This window comes from Manis javanica, chromosome 18 (genome assembly GCF_040802235.1).
Source record: "Manis javanica isolate MJ-LG chromosome 18, MJ_LKY, whole genome shotgun sequence".
In the NCBI taxonomy this organism is placed as follows: Eukaryota; Metazoa; Chordata; class Mammalia; order Pholidota; family Manidae; genus Manis; species Manis javanica.
The window spans coordinates 14,090,797-14,112,031 of NC_133173.1; the positions used below are offsets into that span (position 1 = coordinate 14,090,797).

The following is a 21,235-nucleotide window of genomic DNA, read 5'->3' on the forward strand; positions in this document are numbered from 1 at the left end:
CAGCAAATGTGGGGACAATATGGCATTTTTTTTATTCTAAAAGCATTACAGAGATGAACATTTCATACTTAAAAATTAATGGGGATATTCAGGAATAGAACACTCTTGATACATTAATTTTCTGTCTAATTGGGAATTAACCAAAGAAGGTAACCGAGTCTTTTTTTTTAAGAATAGAGTCTCTCAGCCTTGTCCCTCTGGAAATGAGCCCTTAGTAAAGACCAGCAGATGTGAAGGGCATAGGAAGAAGCTGGCTGAACGGATAAATACTGGGTTTTGGCAGCCCAGAGGTGCCATGCTCAGTTGGACGGGGAGAGCAAAAACATTTCCCTCTCCTTCCTGGGCCAGGAGCCCATCCGTCAGACAGAACGGACACAAACGCACTTCATACCTTTCTGGCCCCTTTCCTGTAATGATCTAGTATTCCTTCCCGTGGAGGCCACATGCTGACCAACTGCCCCCAAAGGCACCCCATTTAGGCTGGTCCCCGAGACCTGAGGGCCACACGCTCTTTTCTCTTAGTGTAGCTGCTCTCGCAGGGATGCTGGGAGACAGGAGGCTGCTTGGCCTAACTTATACTAGGGCGTAAGTGGCTCCTGACTTCTAACTCAGGGAGACCTGTTCGTTCATATTTTCCAGAGGATGCTTGTTAGCACATACTGGAAAGAGGGAGGGGAAGTGAGGGAGGAAGGAAGGGAGGGGAGGGAGGAAGGAATTTATTACTTAAACTAAGGCAGTGTGACAAATGCAGTGAGTCCACTTCAGAGTCCTCAGTTTCTTTAAAAGTCCAGTTTTCCCCTTTCCATTCCTGCAGAGTCCCTAGTCAGAGCAGAGGTGTGGATGTCAGACTGGGTGGGGGGGTCTTTGAGAGCTGTTGTCACATATAAATTGACTACATGTCAGGCATCATGTCAGGACCCTCGTATATCAGAACAGCCTAGAGCTTGGGACCAGAAGGTCTAGGGAATTCACTGTGTGTGCCTTCTCTGTCTATAAATATGAAACCACTTTTATCTTTACCTTGGACATAGGAAAACTCCTTTACTGCAAGACCCTGACTTATTCCCTTACCTCTCCACACCCCCCAAATTAGCTTTCTGAACTATGAGCCATATGATTGGTCTTTGAGTGGAGAGCAAATGTGTCCTATTACTACAGCTAAGGAGTGGCTCCCTAATAAGAAGAGTCTCTTCTCCTGAAGGCGGGCATCCCCTAGGAGGTCCACTGGAGACAAGTGACAACAGGATTTCCAGAGCAACAGTAGGTCACAGCAGGGTGGGGTGTCACCTCGCAGCATGGACCTTGTGCCCTGAAGCTGGGTGTGGGGTCACAAAGAGTCAGCAGTTTCAGCACTCTTACACATGGCCATCCTAACTAAAAGCTTCTAGAATCCTCTGCAACCTGACACTGGTGGCTTTGGCAGAAGATGAGGTCATTTTCTAAAGCACAGGGGCATGACTGAGCTTGTAAATCCGAGCCCTGGTGGCACAGGTGTTGCAAGGCCATTCGTCTTCCCCATTCTCACTCCAATGGAATGTTTAGACTGTCTGTGAGTTAGAGCGAGGGAGGAAGTGTGGCCCGGTGGGCAGGGAAGCGTAACGTCCCCAGAGGCCCTGTCAGACAGCGTTCTGTATGTTCATTCACAGGCAAAAGAAAACAAGCCTTCATTCAAAGAGCAAGAGGAATGCAGGGTTATGATTTGACACACTGGAGGTCAGGAGGCTTTTAATTAAAATGAATTCCAGTAACCCTGGGCTCATTATCTTGAGGCTGTCCTAAGGCAAGAGCTGGAACAGTGAGGACAACTTTCATTAAGAGGGAGGCCCGCTTGTACCATGTGACAACTACCTTTTGTAACAGTCTTGGGAAATAGTCTGCACTCTACCAACTGCAACAGTATTATGGACACCAGGGAATTTGAAAATGGAAACTCTCAAATCCCCGCCTGGCATTAACCCAGAGAAGCGCCATCAACCCAGCAAACAGACTGAGCCCATTTAGGCCCTGCTGGGAGCTGCCGCGTGGGCTCTGCACAGGCAGCTGCCCTGAAGCACCGTGCTGGCCTGGGGTGGGCAGGAGAGGCGGGTGGTGGCCCAGGAGGGTAGCCTGAGGACATACGAAGCCCAGGACAGGCTCTCTCCTCCTGGTAGCATCCTCAGTGGTCCACACCGCAGGCCCTCTTCAGGAGGAATGCTTTTACAGGGCCTGGACTGCTTCTGGGAGCTGCAGCCACGTGGCTCACCAGCCGTGTGGTCCCATGAAACCCACGGCCATCTCTGGGAGCAGGTTTGCACCAGCAGAGTGAGGCGACCAGGACGGTGGGGGCGGGCTGAGGCTCACCCAGGACAGCATATCTGAAGTGCCTGCACATGCCTGGCACCAAGCACTCAGGCACCACGGAGATCTGCCTGCGTCAAAGGTCCTCCCTACCAGGAAGCTGCCCTAAAATCCTTTTTGAAGCCAAGTCAGGGTACAAATAACAGGTTTTTCTGAGAAATTTCTGAATAGGAATTATTAGCCAGCACAAAAGTGAAAACCTGGAGCCTCATAAAGATGGTTATCATAGAGCACATGCACTTCACCCTCCCTGGGAGAGGAACAAAGCTGCAGACATTGTGCTTGGACACAAGATGAGAGGCAGATTGCAAGCAGAGCCTCATGTGGGTTCAGCTCTGCCCTAGGTTGTCCCTCTGTGAAGAAAGACCAACAGCACGGCCTCAGGGTGAGGAAGAGACCACGCCCTGCAGCCCCCACCTGACCATCTTCCAGGGCTTCTGGCTCCCTGGACCTCCAGGGATGGGGTGCCCACAATGACACTCGCTCTCTGGTTCTGGAGTGTGGCTAAGCAGGCAGTGCCTGATCTCCGTATAGGCCTTGCTTTCCCTTTAACTCACAGGGTGTCCCTGGACACACACTGGACCCCAATACTCCAGATGGGATGTGGCTTACAGTGGCTTCCCAGGGTTCTAGGGGGGCATCCTACTTGGTGGGAACAGAGCAAGGGGCTTCTTTTCCTTTCTGGATTCATTTTCTGCATCTCCCCCTTTCTCCCCTGGCCTGTTGAGCACAGAGCAGGCGTGGACAGTGACATTTTGCTTGGGGTGCTCAGGGGCAGGCCAGGCTCAGACTGGCTGGGCGTTTTGTAATAAGAAATGGGCCCTGGGTAGGAGCTGAGGGAGGGTCTCTTAGAGCATGCAGGGCTCAAGGTGGGTGGGAAGGCTGAGGAGGAAGGGACCAAGGTGGGTGGACGAGGCCAGCAGCGGCTTCCACTTGTTTCCACCAGAGGGACTGCACCACCAGCCTCACTTGGGGGCCTCGGGCTGGAGGTGGGGCAAGGGGGCAGCAAGGCAGCCAAGAAGGGCCGGGGGCGTGAAGGGCACCCAATCTCAGGTGGCCCTGCTATGTGTCAGGCGCCCACTAGAGCTGAGCATGCATACATGCCAGAGGCTGTCTGACTTCTGTCTCTCTGGGAACACAGGGCCCAAGGAGCCCCTCAGCCACCTAGTGGGCAGGGCCATGGGCTAGCGTGGAGCAGGGCCCAGCACTGGGCAAGCTGCACAGGCAGCCCACAGAAGGAGGAGCTGACAAAAAGGAGGGTCACGCTGGGTAAAAAAAGGGAACTCTTTGTTGAGATACAGTGCCTAGCTTCAGATACTGACATAATTCATGTATACTATGTGAAATGGGGGTGGATGGGGGCTGGACAAGTGGGGGATGGGGAGGTGTACACACCTGTGCACAGGGAATTGCATCTCAGGAGTGCACCCCAGGCTCATGAGTATGGTCCATATCACCAGGGACCCCACCCTCAAGCCCCAGGACTCCGGCGGGGCAGAGACCCTTCAGTTCCACCATCTCTGGACCCCACAGAGCTCCCCAGCCCGGTGGAGCCCAGGCCACAGATGGGGCCACTTCCAAACAAGGCCGCCTGTGCTCAGCAAGCTCTGCCTCTCAAAGGCTTACACTGAAATGTACTTGGCTTCAGCCCATTTCATTTTAATATCCTTTAGAAGAAGGGTTATAAACACAAGGCCAGTGCCCTGAACACTTAGCAGGGTTGGAAGAGCTGTTAATACCAAGTTTGTCTATGGCTGCTTGGGGAAGCTGGCTAGGCTCAGGTTAGTGACATTCCAGGAGCCTGAATCGGGAGTACCTTATGCAATCACAATCCTGCGTGACTTCTAGGGCAGTTTTGTCTGCATAAGGCATTCAGGGAAGGCCCAGGGCAAAGGGATTAGCTTGAGCATGGAGGCTGAAACACACTGGCTTCTCGGCCAGTAGCCTTTTGTTTGTTAGACGGCAATACCGTCAATGGGCATTCAGCAAGCAGGCTATGGAGAATCCCCCAATGAGAAATTTTTCTCATTAGCAATTCTTTGAAACAAAACAAAAAAATTGTACTCAGCACAAAAGGGTACTGCACAGCAGGGCAGAGCTGAGAGCCCTGCGCACACTGACTTCCTTGGCACCCCAGGGGAAGGCAGATCTGGTCCCAGGGGATCTCCTTACTTGTTAGACAAAGGTAAGTTCTAAATCTCCCCTTTCCTTTCCTCTTGCTGGAGGCAGCAGAGGCCTGGAGAAACTTCAGCCCTGGGTGGGGTTTCTCTAGATCCCACTGTGGGGACTTCAGCCAAGGGAGGAGACAGCAGAGAGAAAACCAGACACCTTGACACACAGTGGGAATGCACCTTCCCCCTCCCACTGCAGCTCCTGGCTGGGTGGGGCCCGGCTCACCCCCGCTTCCTGAGAGAAGCTGGTTCCACGCATGTAACCCAGGACACAGGACACATCCTCTGAGCCTGCACTGCATGGGGCACTTGCTGGTAGGAGCCAGAACAAGCTGTATCTCATAACACTGGCCCTGCCAGCCCATTTTCCCACATTTGCCACCAAGGGAACAAGGATTCTGATAGCAGCAGCTTTCAAACAGGGTAACATGGGAATTGTGTGGGGTTTCTCCTTGCTTTTATCTGTTTCTGACATGCCCATTTAGATGGTTCGTTTGAGGCCTTAAGGGCGAGGGAGGTGTTCTCTCTGCACCTGTTCAGGGCTTCATGTTGCTGCCCTGCAAGCAGCTGCTTCGATCCTACAGTTGTGCTGCCCGTCTGACCTCGCTTTGCCTTGACTCGCCTATAACGCTTCAGTAAACTTTCTTCCTCCCGGCATCAAGGGGATAGACATGTCAAGGGTCTTCTGATTAGTAGAGAATAGCTTGTTCAGGAGCATCCTGCAGACTGACAGGGGCTTTGTCCATTTTGGGAAGAGCCAGGAGTGGAGAGAATACGGCTGACTGAACTTCCTGGTGGGGAGAGCTGGCCGGTGGTGACAGCTCGTTTGTAAAACAGGAGGCACAGCTGGTCAAAGGATTCAGTAAGCATGGTCCTGAGAGCACAAGCACCTGCACACAGGGGTCTCTCGACTGCTGCCACTGTTGTCACTGTTGTTAATATTATTCTTACTATGATTCCTGCAGGTTTCAAGGCCCTGAGGTCTCTGTTGCTTATGTTCCAAGCAACAAATCCTCTGGGCCTCACAGAAGTGACCCCTTCCCTAATCTAGAAGGCTAGTTGCATCTGAACTCCCTGCTCCTGTGGGAAGTCTTCTTTGTATCCTTCCATTCTTACACTCCTATATTTCAAATTCTGACTGGCAAGTTGGCTTTTAGGTTGCAGAGGGTGAGCGGAGAGTGAATGTATGCTCCTGGACTGGCCCCTTCCCACTGGCACCCCAATCCTGTCTCTGCGCTGCCTTTGCTAGTCTCGTGTCCTTTGTCCCAAACACCACAGAATCTTCGGCAGGCCTAAGAGGGGAGGGACATGTGCAGTGCCAGTCCTTACAACATGGAGGTCAAGAGGTTCAAATTGGCCACTCCCTGGCTATTGAGTCCTTGAGGAAATTACCTAAATTTCTCTATGCTTGTTTCTCCAACTGAAAATTGGAAATGCTTGTACCAACCTTAAAGCGCTGTTGAGGATTAACTGAGTTAATAAATGCAGCGTGGTTAGAACCATCCCAGTATTAGCCATTATTACTGTATGAAGTCATTAAATTCTCATGGACCTTATTATCTGTATCAAGTAGGTATTAGTGCCATTCTCAATTTTCAGGAGAGGCAATACCAATACTATATTTAGACTGGAAAACATTCAGAATACATCTATAATTGGATTGTCTGATTCTGTAAATCATGCAAAGCAGAATGGCCCAATTTTGCAGCTGTAGGAAAAAACATTTTACGCCACAATTTCTTTTGGTCCCCACCCAATCCAGACATTCATTAAGAGCGTAGAGTGAGCACTAGGTGAGACGGTGGCAAACCAGAATCCCTCTAGGTAAACTTGGTCTTTGGGCCTGAGCCTCCTCCAGCTGTTTGGTAATCTCTTGAGAATAGACTCCCCTCCAGTTGTCTCGACCCATGAGCCCTTGAGAAAACAAGAAGGATCTGAGGGCTGCTTGTTACACCGAGGAGTTAGGGGACAGACCCTCACACGTGTGCTTCACATAGAGCCTAAAACATACTTGAGTTAGTTACCATCGATTACAAATTGTTTCCACATAAAATTTCAGATTTCTGCCTTCTCTCGTAAAAGCTAATCTGCCAATATAAGCCTGTCTTCCATCTGACAGCAATGAGCTGGAGCTGAGCAACAGCTGCTCACTTTTGACAGGGTTCAGGCTTCTCCCACTATCCGCAGTCCTCACTCCTCCACATCGTCTCCTTCATGTTACAGCCAAGGCTAGTTGCCATTTATAATTATGCCTGCTGCTGCTGTTTTCTAATAACCACCCACTTCACCCACATTGCTTACTTAGTTCCTATAGACATTTAGATTTGTGACTCTTGCTTTTCTAGGGGTTTCCATCAAACATGCACTTGCACTTTAAATGTCTTATTAATAGTTGTGGAATGGAAGATTCCTTTCCCCTATTAAAGGAATTTTAGGTACCAATAGGCTGGTCAAAATGTTGACTCTTTGAAGGTCCTGAAGTTTGATTATGTGTAGAGTGTTCTAGGGAGTGAGGATCACAAAGGTCACCTGCCCTCTCTGTCCCTACACAGGCTCCTCTAGCTCTGAAAAGATGCTCAAAGCCCCAGGAGAACAGGATGAGAGGGGTCTGCAAAATAGGACAGACAGAGGGATAAACACTGGTGCCCCTTAAGCCGGCTCTTTCTTGGACTGGAGTCCCTGCCTGGTCCAGGGATCTCTGCAGACCAGGCTGTTAACTTAACTGAGACACTCCCTGCATCTTCTCCCGCCCACCAGCCTCCTCATCTTAGCGTAACTCTTGCTCCCTGGACCCTAACCACAAGCATTCCAGATAGTAATTTTCATCTTGCTGACACATTGGACCTTATTTTACTGCAATGCACAATTGTTTTTATCAGACATCTTGGAATACACACCTAGGCCTTCTTTCTGAGTTACACTCTGTTTCTGAATATTTTGACCAAAAAAAAAGCTACTAGAATGCATGTTCTCTGCCAACAGTGGCATATTGTATGCTCTGAGCCCAGGATGGTGGATTGAAGAACTCCCTGAGCTCGTGTCTCTACCTATTCTTGGGACTAAGAAAACCCATGTGAGTCATAAATGGCAACTTCCTTTTGGAATCCTGAAACTGTAAGTGCACCCTGATTGAAAGCTCAGTCCTGTGAGGTTGGCATTTCAGCAGGCCAGATCTGTTGCCACAGTAGCTCCACAACAATCTTTAAAAATAGATCACCTTTGAAAGCAGAGCAGATTTCCCTGTAAGCCCAGCACAGCTTCTCTAGCACTTTTAATAGCTATGTATGGATGAAGACTCACTGTATTTGAAAGTAAAAGGTTAGAGGAAGGCTGAACAGGGATAGAAGTCAAAGGGCTCTGGTGACACTAAGAGTGGTCCAACGACGGAGGAGCAGATAAAGCCGGAGGCTCTCTGAAGGGCCTATGTCAGTCTGTCCACATGTTCAGCTACCCTAAAGGCAGCACGCAGGGCAGGCAGGGAGCGGGCTGTGCCCACTACCAACAGAAGGCTCTCTCACCGTGGTGCTCGGGTCTCCCAGAAGTGACGGCAGCACGCGCGGCAAAGTGTGCAGAGACCGCTGCCTCCTCTTGAGAAGGGTTTTTGCTCAGGACAATGAGATGGGCCTGTCACCACAGAAAGAAGAAACACATTTGTTTATATGCCTGGCAGCAGCAACTGTTCCTGCAGAGATAAGCAGAAAGCCAAGGAACTTTCTAGCAAGCTGGATAATACAATTTATGTGGAAGCACAATCAACTCTTGGAGGGCTGGATTTTAAAAGCATTGCATACTGAAGAGAAAAGCACCTGACACTGAGTCCAGACGGCTTGATGCTGTGGCCAGGGCCTATTACTAAGGAACATTTAAGTCTCGTCTCCTATGAGTGTAGTATCAGCAGAGGAGGGCGGGGGTGGGGGGATTCGAGAATTAAAAAGTGCTAGTGTTGTGCAGAGAAAGTTGGCAAGTCCTTGCCCACTGGTCAGCCCAGAAAGGGGGACCTACCTGTGGGGTCAGCAGACTCACCCACAGAAACCCAGAGCCCTCCCCTGTGCCTGACCCACCAAGCCTGTTCGCCTGTGCCCTCTTCAAACTGGCCCCAGTGGAGCTGTCCGAGCACCGGAAAGGGCTCAGTTCCTTGAGAAAGAAAGCCCATTTTAAAATTCTTTAAGAAAAAAACAAAGCAAAACAAAACAAAACCCTATGATCTTATGGATATAAAATAACAGTAATCCTTTCAAATAAAATAAAAAACTCATTCCTTCAAATAACACAGGTATTAAATGAATAAGTAAGTAAAAGATAAAGTTACTACTCATCTGCCTGTCAGCATGTGGAATTTTAAAAATGCTATTAGTAATTTATTTATATTCATTCAATAAGCAGATACTTATGAACTGCCTCCTACAGGAAAAGCATGGGCTAGAATGGATGGACAGCACAGAAAGAAATGTGGGGTAAATAACGGTCATCTAATGCACTAATGTGCAGTGGTAGGTAGCTCAAAATTGATTGCCAAAGAGTGACAGGAATACTAAAATAAGACCACGAGTTTAAAGGGGAGAAACAATAGATTGGGATATGCAAAATATAGTACAAGAACTAAGGTGTAGGCTGCATTTTAATTCTTTTTCATTTGTGATGTCAATATTTTCTTGAGTTTTTATTATCCTCATTTCATAGATGAAAAAACTGAGGTTGCTGAATGAGTGACTTGCCCAAGATATCTCACAGCTAACAAAGGATGGAGGTGAGACTCTGACCTTGACATTCTGACTTTACATTTGCTTTTCTTACCACATCATGAATGTGGCCACTCCTGTCCTGGCCCAGGGTAGTAAACATCACTAATTGAAGCTGGCATGCTCCCCAGAGCACCCTGATTCAGCCTCCGGGAGCTATGATTTATCCTGGAGAGCTGGCTTAGGAGATAAAGCCCTACCACTAGAACCTTCTAATCCAGACCAAGCAGTGAGACAGCAAAGCCATAGAGACCTGCTCCTCGGATGACCAGTTCAATGTGTTTCTAAGATGGAAATCAGGGTAGACCAGGAAGTGTTGTCTCATTTGTCATATGTTACCGTCAACTGAGTTGCCAGTTCTAGCTTTTTATCATGGGTGTACTCCAAATCAAGATCATTGGTAATAACTTTTATTGTTGTACTAGAATAATCAGATTTTTATATTCATAATGCTAACAATATTCTTTGTTTTAAAACTACTTTTCTTATTATAGGATATAAATAAATTGAAAAAGTGATTTGGTGACTCCCAAATTAGTCATTTTCTTGATTTGGCCTGAAGCTCTGACTCAAAATGCTTCTCAAAGAAGTTGGCATTTTAAAAAGCAGCTACATGCTTTTTAAGGAAAGACAATAGGAGCCACAGAGATAGAGTCAAATGACTGCATGTTCAGGGTTTGGGGAAAGGAAAACAAGAGAGAGGAAAAGCCTGCCCCACCTCCCATGCAAACTGAATCCTGTTTACTTTGTGTTTCCCACTGGTTCACTATCTCCCAAACCACTATTTCGAAGAGCATCCTATGATGTCAGAAAAGATTTAACTCATATTGTTACCAAGACTTTTTTTCTTTTTTTTCTTTTATCAAATGTACATCACAGCAGTACAACATTCCCCCTCCCCCTTGGTAACCACTAGTCACTTCTCAGTGTCTATGAGTCCAGTGCTATTTTGTTCTTTCTGTTTTGCTTTGTTTTTATACTCCACAGATGAGTGAAATCATATAGTATTTGTCATTGTCCACCTGGTTTATTTCACTGAGCATAATACCCTCTAGCTCCATCCATGTTGCTGCAAATGGTAGGATTTGTTTTCTCCTTATGGCTGAATAGTATTCCATTGTGTATATGTACCACATCTTCTTTATCCAGTCATCTACTGATGGACACTTAGGTTGCTTCCATTTCTTGGCTATTGCAAATAGTGCAGCAGTATACATAGGGGTGCATATGTCTTTTTGAATCAAATATTTTGTTTTCTTCGAGTAAATTTCTAGGAGTGGAATTACTGGGTCAAATGGTATTTCTATTTTTAGTTTTTTGAGGAACCTCCATACTGCTTTCCACAGTGGCTGCACCAATTTACAATTTACTGTAAATTGTAGGAGGCTTCCTATTTTTCCACACTCTTGCTGGCATTTGTTATTTCTTGTCTTTTGGATAGCAGCCATTCTAACCAGTGTGAAGGGATATATTTCTGTGGTTTTGGTTTGCATTTCCCTGATGATTAGCGATGTGGAGCATCTTTTCATGTGCCTGGTGGTCATTTGTATTTCTTCTTCAGAGAAGTGTCTGTTCAGGTCCTTTGCCCATTTTTTGTATCAGGTTATTTGATTTTTGGGTGTTGAGGCATGTGAGCTCTTTATATATTTTGGATGTTAACACCTTAACAGATGAGTCATTTACAAATATATTCTCCCATACTGTAGGATGCCTTTTTGTTCTGCTGATGGTGTCCTTTGCTGTACAGAAGCTTTTTAGTTTGATGTAGTCCCACTTGTTCATTTTTGATTTTGTGTCCCTTACCTGAGGAGATGTTTTCAGGAAAAAGTTGCTCATGTTTATATTTGTTACAAAGACTTTTAGTATACAGTATTTTAGATTGACCAAGACTCAAATTCAAATTTAAAAGATTTTATATTTTGCCTCCACTCAAAATTATAACTCAAGGAAATATAAAAATGTGTCTATCAAAATTATTTTCAAATGAATAATTACATGTTCTGAAAGTTCTGTAAGTTGCCTTTTGCCTTGAAGAAGCAAAAATTTTCCAAGAGCAAAAATGCTCAAGAAAGTGGATCCTGAAAGCCTACGGATCTGAATTTATCACAAAATCTTTGTAACTTCGATCTTTTTCTGTGTGAAATGCTCATATAAACAAATATTCAATATTTATTTTTCACTTCAGAAACTCAATCCGTGATCTAATTTATTATTGGATGTACATGAAGCTTCTAAAAACCATATGCTGGAGGGGAAAAGAGGGTGAGATAGGGAACCCAGGCAGTTTAAATTGTGCAAGATTAGCATCTCATTCATTTATCAAGAGTTAATTACATTACTCAGTTTGACTTATCTTAATTCTTAAATGCTTTCTATACACCAGATATTGGTGCTGACACTAGGAATTCACACACACACGAATCAGGCAAAGCAACCCTTCCCACAGAGGAAGCCCAGCGAGGAGAGCACTGAGTGCCGAGGTGAGGGGCTTCACCATCAGAAGCGGAGCAGAGAGGCAGCACGTGCTGGCACTGGATGGCTGCAGTGTAGGGGAGGGAGTTGGGCTTTCAGTAGGGTGCAGCCCCCCTGCACTGACCTTCAGGGAGGAGCTGAGGGAATCAAAACCCTGTTCCTTTGTTCCTTTCTCTCCTCCCATGGTCAAGGCTGTATGCCTCCCAGCCAGAGGACAGGGGGGCCCCTGTCGCGGGGCACAGAGGTGAGAGAGCTGCAGAGAGGAGCCAAGCGAGCAAACTAAAGTATCCGACAGAGGTCCACCTGAACACCGTGGCTCCTCAGGTTTGGACAGGTTCATGTTCCTCTCTGCCCCCAGCTGGGCCTTATCATCACTTAACCTCTGTTACCTCTGACCCTGCAGCTCAGAAACCCCCTTGCTTTATCAGGCCCTGGCTCTGCCCAATCATGCAACTTCTAGTCCTCTTTCCACTCTCCAGCCATCCCTCCCTCCCGCGGTCCCTGCCCTGCCCTTCTTGTCCAGCTTGGAGGGCACCGCCTATCAGTGTCAATATCAAAAATGCGCTCAACTCCATTGAAGTATTATTATATGAATATACGATGAATACTATGAACAGTATTATATGAATATACTATTATAGGACTACATACGAATGAATATATTGTGGTGGATTCATATGATTGAATTCAATCTACATACACTAACAGTAACATACCATCCAGTGGAAAAGCAACTTACAAAGGCATGCACACATCGCATCACCATTGATTTTCAAGTTTTCTGTTTTGAGGCAGAACGCCTTTTATTCCAAATAGAATCTTCCTGGTTCTCTAACGTACAAAGCAGGTCAGAGTGGAGCTGCTCTCACTGAAGCAGGTGGATTGGGCCTGAAAGCCCACCCAGCTGCCCTCAAAAGACCCTCCCTGGAACACGAGGTCTTAGAGTGACACTGAGAACCACAGCTCCACCCTGTGTAGGAGGCCTGCTTACGCAGTGGGTACAAAGGCAGTTGACAAAGCTAGTGATTAGATCACCCAGTCTTTCTAAACTAAACCTCTGTTCACAATTCTGGAACAACACTGTGTCTGCTAAGAGAATATAAATACCTCTGTTATATACATATGAGAGCATTTAAGGACTACTTTTATGTTTACTAGGCTTCCCACTTCACCAAGTCCCCCCCACATCCCCGTTCACAGTCACTGTCCATCCACATCGTAAGATGCTATAAAATCACTACTTGTCTTCTCTGTGTTGCACAGCCCTCCCTGTGCACCCTCCCCACACTATACATGCTAATCGTAATGCCCCCTTTCTTTTTTTTTTTTAAACAAAAACAGAATTACAGGAGTCATGCTTGTCTCTCCTGGCTTCACACAGGAGCCCAAGAAATGGACCCTGCTGGGGACCTGCCGCTTGACCGCACACACTCATTCTCATTATTTATTAATTTCCTTAGAGCTTGAATTTCTCCTCCCACCCTTTGTTGTCTTCAGTATCTTATGGTTATATGTTTATCAACTGTCATCTTGAAGCTGAGGAGGCGTATTTCATATTCCTAACTCTCTTGAGCTGCTAGCATATTGTACTGGGTTAAAAACAAAACCATATTGAGCAAAGGTCATTGACTGAAACACTTCATTCACCAGACCAATCACCTCGAGCCCTGCCGAGGTGCAGAGCAACTGCTGCGTTCTGGACCTGCTGTGCACGTCTGGGGGAAACCGCCAGCTCCTCAGTGCCAATCCAGCTGCCAAAAGATGCAGCTGGAGCCAGAGCTGGCAGGCTCTTATCTAACTGGGCCCATCCCCTTGGATTTGTAAAATGTGTGGTAGTTCTTGAAGAGAAAACTTGATGACTAGTGAAAAAGATGTTTCTAGTTATGCAGGCAGTCCCCATCATGTGATCAGTCAACTTAAAAAACACTGGGTGGGTTCTGAGTGTGGAGCCCCAGCTCTTGTGGGGGAGGGAGGGAAAGGTTTTTCTTCCAAATAATTAGGGGATTGCTGACTCAGAGGGAAGTTTCTTTCCCAGTAGCAAAGTGGAGAATAGTACAGAAGTCGCTCAAGGTGTATTTGTGGACTCAAACTGAGTTTATTTTCCCAGGATACAAGGACACTCAAAAGCCTCTAACTTAGTGACAGCCAGGGTCTCTTTATAAGGCTGAAGGCTAGCACCGGGAGGGACGCATTGATCAAGTACCTACTTTTGCCAGGAGTGGTACTACATGAGTTACATACACCAGCTCGCTTAATCTCATCATCACCAGTGAGAGTGATGTTTAGAGCCCACTTTATAGCTAGGGAAATAGGAAATGAAGCCTTAACAAGATTAGACAACTGGCTCAAGGTCACATAGGAGGTCAGGGGCAGAACAGGGATTCAGACTAAGGCCTGTGATTCTAAATTGCACCCTTTTATAGTCTAACATCTGGTTATTCAGAGAGTGGAAGTTATAGAAAGATGATTTTCTAATCAGTGTAGAGAAGAATTATTTAAAGAGTCAGAGAAATAGTTGTCAAGTAGTAGAGCTGGTGCAGAAATGGAATGACTGGCTAGGGGGAGTATAAGCTATTGTATGTGACTTCTGAGAATTAACTTTAGAGGGATGCTATCGGGGGGGGCAGGCAGTGGACGGTGGATGGAGTTATTATGGTGCATTCTGCCAAGCATCTGAATTTCTGTTTTGATTCAAGCTTGTGCCTTAATTCAGCAGAACCTCAAATCCACTTGTCATTTGAGGTGTGAGCTTACTGTGTTTCTTTTATAACCGACCAGCTGTGCAGCTGCATAGCTTTTCCTCTCGGCCCTGCCAAAGCTGGCCATTCCACCCGCAGCTCTGAGTTGACGCCCTCGTGCAGCACAGGGTCAGGTCGCAGCCCAAGGTTACCCTTTGCTTTCCTGTCCATCTCTGCCCAGTAGGGAAGCCTTTCATGGCCACAGGGGGCCGGTGCCCTGGAAAGCTTTGGCTAAGAGAAAGATGGAGGTGGGAACTCCTGGGGGTGGGTAGATGAATACAGGGGGCAGAGGGCATTCGAAACCGAGTTCTGAGGGCCCCAGAGGAAGCCAGTTTCTTTTAATAGTCCTGGTGGCAGTTCTCCAGTTTCAATTTTAGCTCCTCCAAAGGGCTGGGGAGAAAAGGCCCTACTCCTTGTAAGGGTTTGCACCAAAACAGACAGGGTGGGAGCTTGTATTTTTAAGCTCATTCGGTTACAAGGGTGTGCTTGTTTAAAACTCAACTAGATTTTTAGATTATAAGAGTAGTACCTGTATATAACTTTAAACATCCTAAGTGGTAGAAAAAAACAAACAATTAAAATGTCAAATGTCTCCTCCTTCCTGTCTAGAAGCCGTAGCTCCTCTCCTCTCCATCCCAGTCCTGACTCCTTATAGCTAAGTCCTGCCAACCTCTATGTATTTTCTCAGAAAGACTGATAGACTTATACAAACACACACACATACAGGCACAAGTACCCAGACACACACACACATGCACGTGTATACACATACATGCAGGATCATAACCTGGCCGTGATCCCTCTCAGACCAGCTTCATGACCTGCTACCCCACCCCTGTCTTCTCTCCCTAGATCTCCTCCACTTCCTTAGTCTTTGGGGCTTCTCATTATTAATCCTCAGGGGATCCCACACCAGGTCAGGCTGCCCCACGGGGCGCTCCACAGTACCCAGCACCTCTCCCCCTGGTGCAGAGCACATTTGTAGTTTTACATTCATCTGCTTGATTACTCACCTAAGGTCTAGACTGCTCCTCGAGGGCGAGACCATCTCTTACACTCCCAGTGCCACCACTGTGCTTGGAACACGCCAGTGTTTAATTGGCTGTTGACTGAACGAACATTCTGCTCTACATCTGGCTTTTTAAAGTTAATAGTACATTTTGGGTATCTTTCATGGCAGAATATACACATCCATCCCATTCTCTTTAGTGATTCTGCGGTGCTCTAACACATAGGGATGTCTCAGAATTTCATACCAGTCCCCCTTTTGATGGGTTTTAAGGGTATTCCTGCTTTTTTTTTTGCTACTGCCAATGCTGTTTTATTGCTCATACACTTTTGCACACGTGTACACATCTCTCTCTCTTTCTTTCTAGATGTGACGCTGCTGGGTCAAAGGGTTAGTGCATATTAAACTGGAGGGAGTTATCAATTGTTTTCCCTCAAAATGGTGCCAGTTCTCATTCCTATCAGCAGTGCACCAGGATGCCTGTTTCCCCACACCTCTGCCATCACAGAACATCATCAAACCTTTTGATTTTGCTCACAGGTAGGTGAAAAATGGCCTCTCCTTGGCCAATTATATTTATTTAATAACAAATGAAGCTGAGGATTATTATTATTATTATTATTTTGTTATCATTAATCTACAATTACATGAAGAACATTATGTTTACTAGGGTCCCCCCTTCACCAAGTCTTCCCCCACAAACCCCATTACAGTCACTGTCCATCAGCGTAGTAAGATGTTATAGAATCACTACTTGTCTTCTCTGTGTTGCACAGCCCTCCCCATGCCCCCCCATTTTATACTTGCTAATCATAATACCCCCTTTCTTTTTCCTCACCTTTATCCCTCCCTTCCCTCCCATTCTCCCCAGTCCCTTTCCCTTTGGTAACTGTTAGTCCATTCTTGGGTTCTGTGATTCTGCTGCTGTTTTGTTCCTCCCGTTTTTCTTTGTTCTTATACTCCACATATGAGTGAAATCATTTGGTATTTGTCTTTCTCCGCCTGGTTTATTTCACTGAGCATAATACCCTCTATCTCCATCCATGTTGTTGCAAATGGTAGGATTTGTTTTCTTCTTATGGCTGAATAATATTCCATTGCGTATATGTACTACATCTTTTTATCCATTCATCTAATGATGGACACTTAGGTTGCTCCCATTTCTTGGCTATTGTAAATAGTGCTGTGATAAACATAGGGGTGCATCTGTCTTTTTCAAACTGGGCTGCTGCATTCTTAGGGTAAATTCCTAAAAGTGGAATTCCTGGGTCAAATGGTATTTCTATTTTGAGCTTTTTGAGGAACTTCCATACTGCTTTCCATAGTGGTTGAATGAATTTACATTCCCACCAGCAGTGTAGAAGGGTTCCCCTTTCTCCACAACCTCGCCAACATCTGTTGTTGTTTGTCTTTTGGATGGTGGTGATCCTTACTGGTGTGAGGTGATATCTCATTGTGGTTTTAATTTGCATTTCTCTGATGACTAGTGAAGTGGAGCATCTTTTCATGTGCCTGCTGGCCATCTGAATTTCTTCTTTGGAGAACTGTCTGTTCAGCATCTCTGCCCATTTTTTAATTGGATTATTTGCTTTTTGTTTGTTGAGGTGCGTGAGCTCTTTATATATTTTGGATGTCAAGCCTTTATCGGATCTGTCATTTACAAATATATTCTCCCATACTGTAGGGTACCTTTTAGTTCTATTGATGGTGTCCTTTGCTGTACAGAAGCTTTTCAGCTTGATGTAGTCCCACTTGTTCATTTTTGCTTTTGTTTCCCTTGCCCGGGGAGATAAGTTCATGAAGAAGTTGCTCATGTTTATATCCAAGAGATTTTTGCCCATGTTTTTTTCTAAGAGTTTTATGGTTTCATGACTTACATTCAGGTCTTTGATCCATTTTGAATTTACTTTTGTGTATGGGGTTAGACAGTGATCCAGTTTCATTCTCTTATATGTAGCTGTCCAGTTTTGCCAGCACCATCTGTTGAAGAGACTGTCGTTTCCCCATTGTATGTCCATGGCTCCTTTATCATATATTAATTGACCATATATGTTTGGGTTCATGTCTGGAGTCTCTAATCTGTTCCACTGGTCTGTGGCTCTGTTCTTGTGCCAGTACCAAATTGTCTTGATTACTGTGGCTTTGTAGTAGAGTTTGAAGTTGGGGAGTGAGATCCCCCCCACTTTATTGTGGAGCCTTCTCAGGATTGCTTTGGCTATTCAGGGTCTTTGGTGTTTCCATATGAATTTTTGAACTATTTGTTCCAGTTCATTGAAGAATGCTGTTGGTAATTTGATAGGGATTGCATAAAATCTGTATATTGCTTTGGGCAGGATGGCCATTTTGACGATATTAATTCTTCCTAGCCACGAGCATGGGATGAGTTTCCATTTGTTAGTGTCCTCTTTAATTTCTCTTAAGAGTGTCTTATAGTTTTCAGGGTATAGGTCTTTCACTTCCTTGGTTAGGTTTATTCCTAGGTATTTTATTCTTTTTGATGCAATTGTGAATAGAATTGTTTTCCTGATTTCTCTTTCTATTGGTTCATTGTTAGTGTACAGGAAAGCCACAGATTTCTGTGTGTTAATTTTGCATCCTGCAACTTTGCTGTATTCTGATATCAGTTCTAGTAGTTTTGAAGTGGAGTCTTTAGGGTTTTCTATGTACAATATCATGTCATCTGCAAATAGTGACAGTTTAATTTCTTCTTTACCAATCTAGATTCCTTGTATTTCTTTGTTTTGTCTAATTGCCATGGCTAGGACTTCCAGTACCATGTTAAATAACAGTGGGGAGAGTGGGCATCCCTGTCTTGTTCCCAATCTCAAGCTGAGGATTATTTTTGTATGGTTATTGGACATCTGTTCCTGTCTTTTATCCATATTTCCATTGAGTTGTTTCTTTTTCATAAGAACTCTTTCTATGTTTTCCCCTTTGACATTTAGTTTTTGACTTTATGATATTTTGTCACAGTGAAGTTTTTCACTTTTATGCTGTCAAATTCATCAATCTTTCTTTCCATCTCTTCTCCTCCCCTCTCTGCCTCTCAGTCTATACCCATCTGTGCACATGCGGAGGAAAAATGCTCTAAGTGTCAACACCAGCTACTTCTGGGAATGGGGGAATGTGATGACTTGTAATTCCTCTCTTTGTGTCTGTCTTTACAGCTTGATTTTTTAAAATATAAAGAACATTATTATTTTTAGAAAAACTATTTGTTACTTTCAAAGAAACAAAACGGCACCTGGATATATGTCATCCTTAAAGTTTTTTATATAAGGCATAAAATCATCATTGCGTTCTGCATCTTTTCTAAGTGTAATCCAAAATGCTAGTATTTTCAGAAATTTTGAAAATTAAAAATGTTCCAACAAATGCATAGCAACAAACAAGAACCGGTGGGAAGTGCCGCCGTTTGCTGAGCAGCCTGAACGTGCCAGGAGCCGCGTGTGAGCACCCATCAGTGGCACCTAAGCCTGATCAAGGCCAAGCACTCATACAGAGCGGGGACCTGACGCCAGATTTCCTGACCGCAAAGCCTTTGCTGGAGCAACTGATAAATTACTTCGTTACACTTTGCAAATCAAACTTCCCCTAAATTTGGGAACCACTGAGCGGCAGAGCTGCCCTGAAAACTGAAGGAGAGATATGCAACTCAAGTGTCAGAGACGTGAACAAGCACGCCAAGCGAGGGCGGTGATAATTTATACCCCTTGAAGACGCACACCCACGAACATTCTCTCTCTCACAGAAATGAAATCCTGTGATTTTTCTGTTGGATAGGAAAATAAGCGTCTATTGCCAAAATCTGCGGTGAGCAGTTGCAGAAACAATCGTGTTTGCAGAGCTTTCTCACAGACCCCTGCCGCAGAGGGCGGACGGGGCAGAGAACGGCTCTTTCATCAGGCCCTGGGGCTGCTGCCTTCCCTGGGTGCCGGCTCTGCGCAGCTTGCTTGCTTTTTCTCCATTTTAATGGGTTAGCTCCTAAAATACTTCGGAACTTTTCTGCATTCTACAGAAAATAAAAGGCCCTTTATCTCTGGGTGTTTCTCTTACTCCAACGGAATCAAGGGTGAAAAATGAGAGGAGAAATAACCCCTTTTCCTTTTTGTGTACTTAATAAATGGTTTTTAGGCATGAGCTCCCTGGGGCAGCAGCAGCCACACTGTACTTTCTGTATCTTAGGTCAAGTTCCCAAAGAAAAGGGGAGCCTTGATAAGTGTTTAGTAATTACTGTTAATAAATAAAAGTAGCTTACACTGGCAACATGCCTAATGGTTCACAAAGCATTTTCCATTTTGAACTTTTGACCAGTTCTGTGAAGTGGATAGGGTCTTTTGTAGGTTTTTTTTTTTTTGAGAGAGAGAGGTTAAATAATTTGTATAATCAAACAGCTGGCAAACAGAAGAATCCAGACTCTACCTGATTTTTCTGATTTCAATGCTGTTTTGACTTCACCAAGCTATCTCTTTAATAATCATCAGCAAGTATTTATTTTAACACTCTCAAATCCTTATTAACTTCAAGAACAAGCAAGAATAAAAGTCATCTATCAAATTTTACTAGTATTATACAAGTGAATGAATACCTCTATCACCAGGATACAGAGAAATCCTTCTGAGTTAGATTTAATAACCAAATGTAATGAAAGGCTGGACATTTGAAAAGATTAAGAAAGCTTTTGTGTGGCAAAAATTATGAATCCACACACAAAAAAAATTACAGCTAATAAATAAGTGTGGTAAGATTGCATACAAGGTAAACAGAACATCTGTATTTCTTACACTAGCAATGAACAATAGGAAATGGAAATTAAGAAATCACTTCCATTTATAATAGCATCAAAAGAACAAAATATTTGGGTATAAGTCCTCCAAAAGAAATGCAAAACTTATACTAAAGAACTTGGATGGAAAAAATTAAGGAAGACCTAAATAAATAGAAATATCCCATGTTCATGTGTTGAAAGGCTTAATATTGTTAAGATGTCAATACTTCCCAAATAGAATACACATTCAATGTGCTCCCTATCAAACTCCCAGATGCTTTTTCTTTCTAGAAATTGATAAGCTTACCCTAAAATTCTTATAAAAATGCAAGGGACCCAGAACAGCCAAAACAATTGTGAAAAATATTAACTCATTTGGAGAAATTACCCTTTCAAATTTACAGATTTCCAAACACTATAAAACTTGTACATGAATGTTCCTAGCAACATTATTCATAATAATCATAAACTTATTACAGAACAAGTCATTAAGACAGTGTGATACTGACATAAAAACAGACAAATTTTAGATCAATGGAATGGAATTAAGAGTCCAGAAATAAACCCTTAATTTATGGTCAATTGATTTTTGACATAAGTGTCAAAATAATTCAGTGGTGAAAGGATAGTAATTTCAGCAAATGGTGATGGAACAACTGCAAAAGAATGAAGTTGGACTCTACCTCACATCATATAAAAATATTAACTCACAATGGATCAAAGACCTAAATGTAAGAACTAAAACTATCACTCCTGGAAGGAAACATAGATACAAGCTTTCATGAATTTAGATTAAGCAATGGTTTCTTAGACTGGATGCCAAAAGTACAAACAATGAAAGAAAACAAGGCTAAATTAGACTTCATCAAAATTAAAAACTTTTGTGCTTAAAGGACACTATCAAGAGAATGTGAACACAACTCATATAATGGGAGCAAATATTTGCGAATCATATATCTGACAAGGGGGTAGTATACCTAGCATCCCATAAAAAGAATTCT

The 21,235-nt window shown here is 44.5% G+C and overlaps 1 protein-coding gene and 1 long non-coding RNA gene across 5 annotated transcripts in view; one reads left to right on the forward strand and one right to left on the reverse strand.

The window, feature by feature from the left end:
* The window catches only part of TTC23 (tetratricopeptide repeat domain 23), a 98,509-nt gene that overhangs the window by 24,248 nt on the left and 53,026 nt on the right, over positions 1 to 21,235 (reverse strand). For all 4 annotated transcript variants that reach the window (XM_073227193.1, XM_073227192.1, XM_073227191.1 and 1 more), the window contains one exon: positions 8,027 to 8,132. In XM_073227193.1, the coding sequence (XP_073083294.1) occupies positions 8,027 to 8,132 (106 nt within the window). The remainder of the gene's footprint in view (positions 1 to 8,026; positions 8,133 to 21,235) is intronic.
* Positions 8,974 to 20,277, forward strand: LOC140847267 (uncharacterized). Its single transcript, XR_012127094.1, has 3 exons — positions 8,974 to 9,255; positions 15,834 to 16,006; positions 18,849 to 20,277. It is a non-coding gene; the product is annotated as an uncharacterized lncRNA (long non-coding RNA).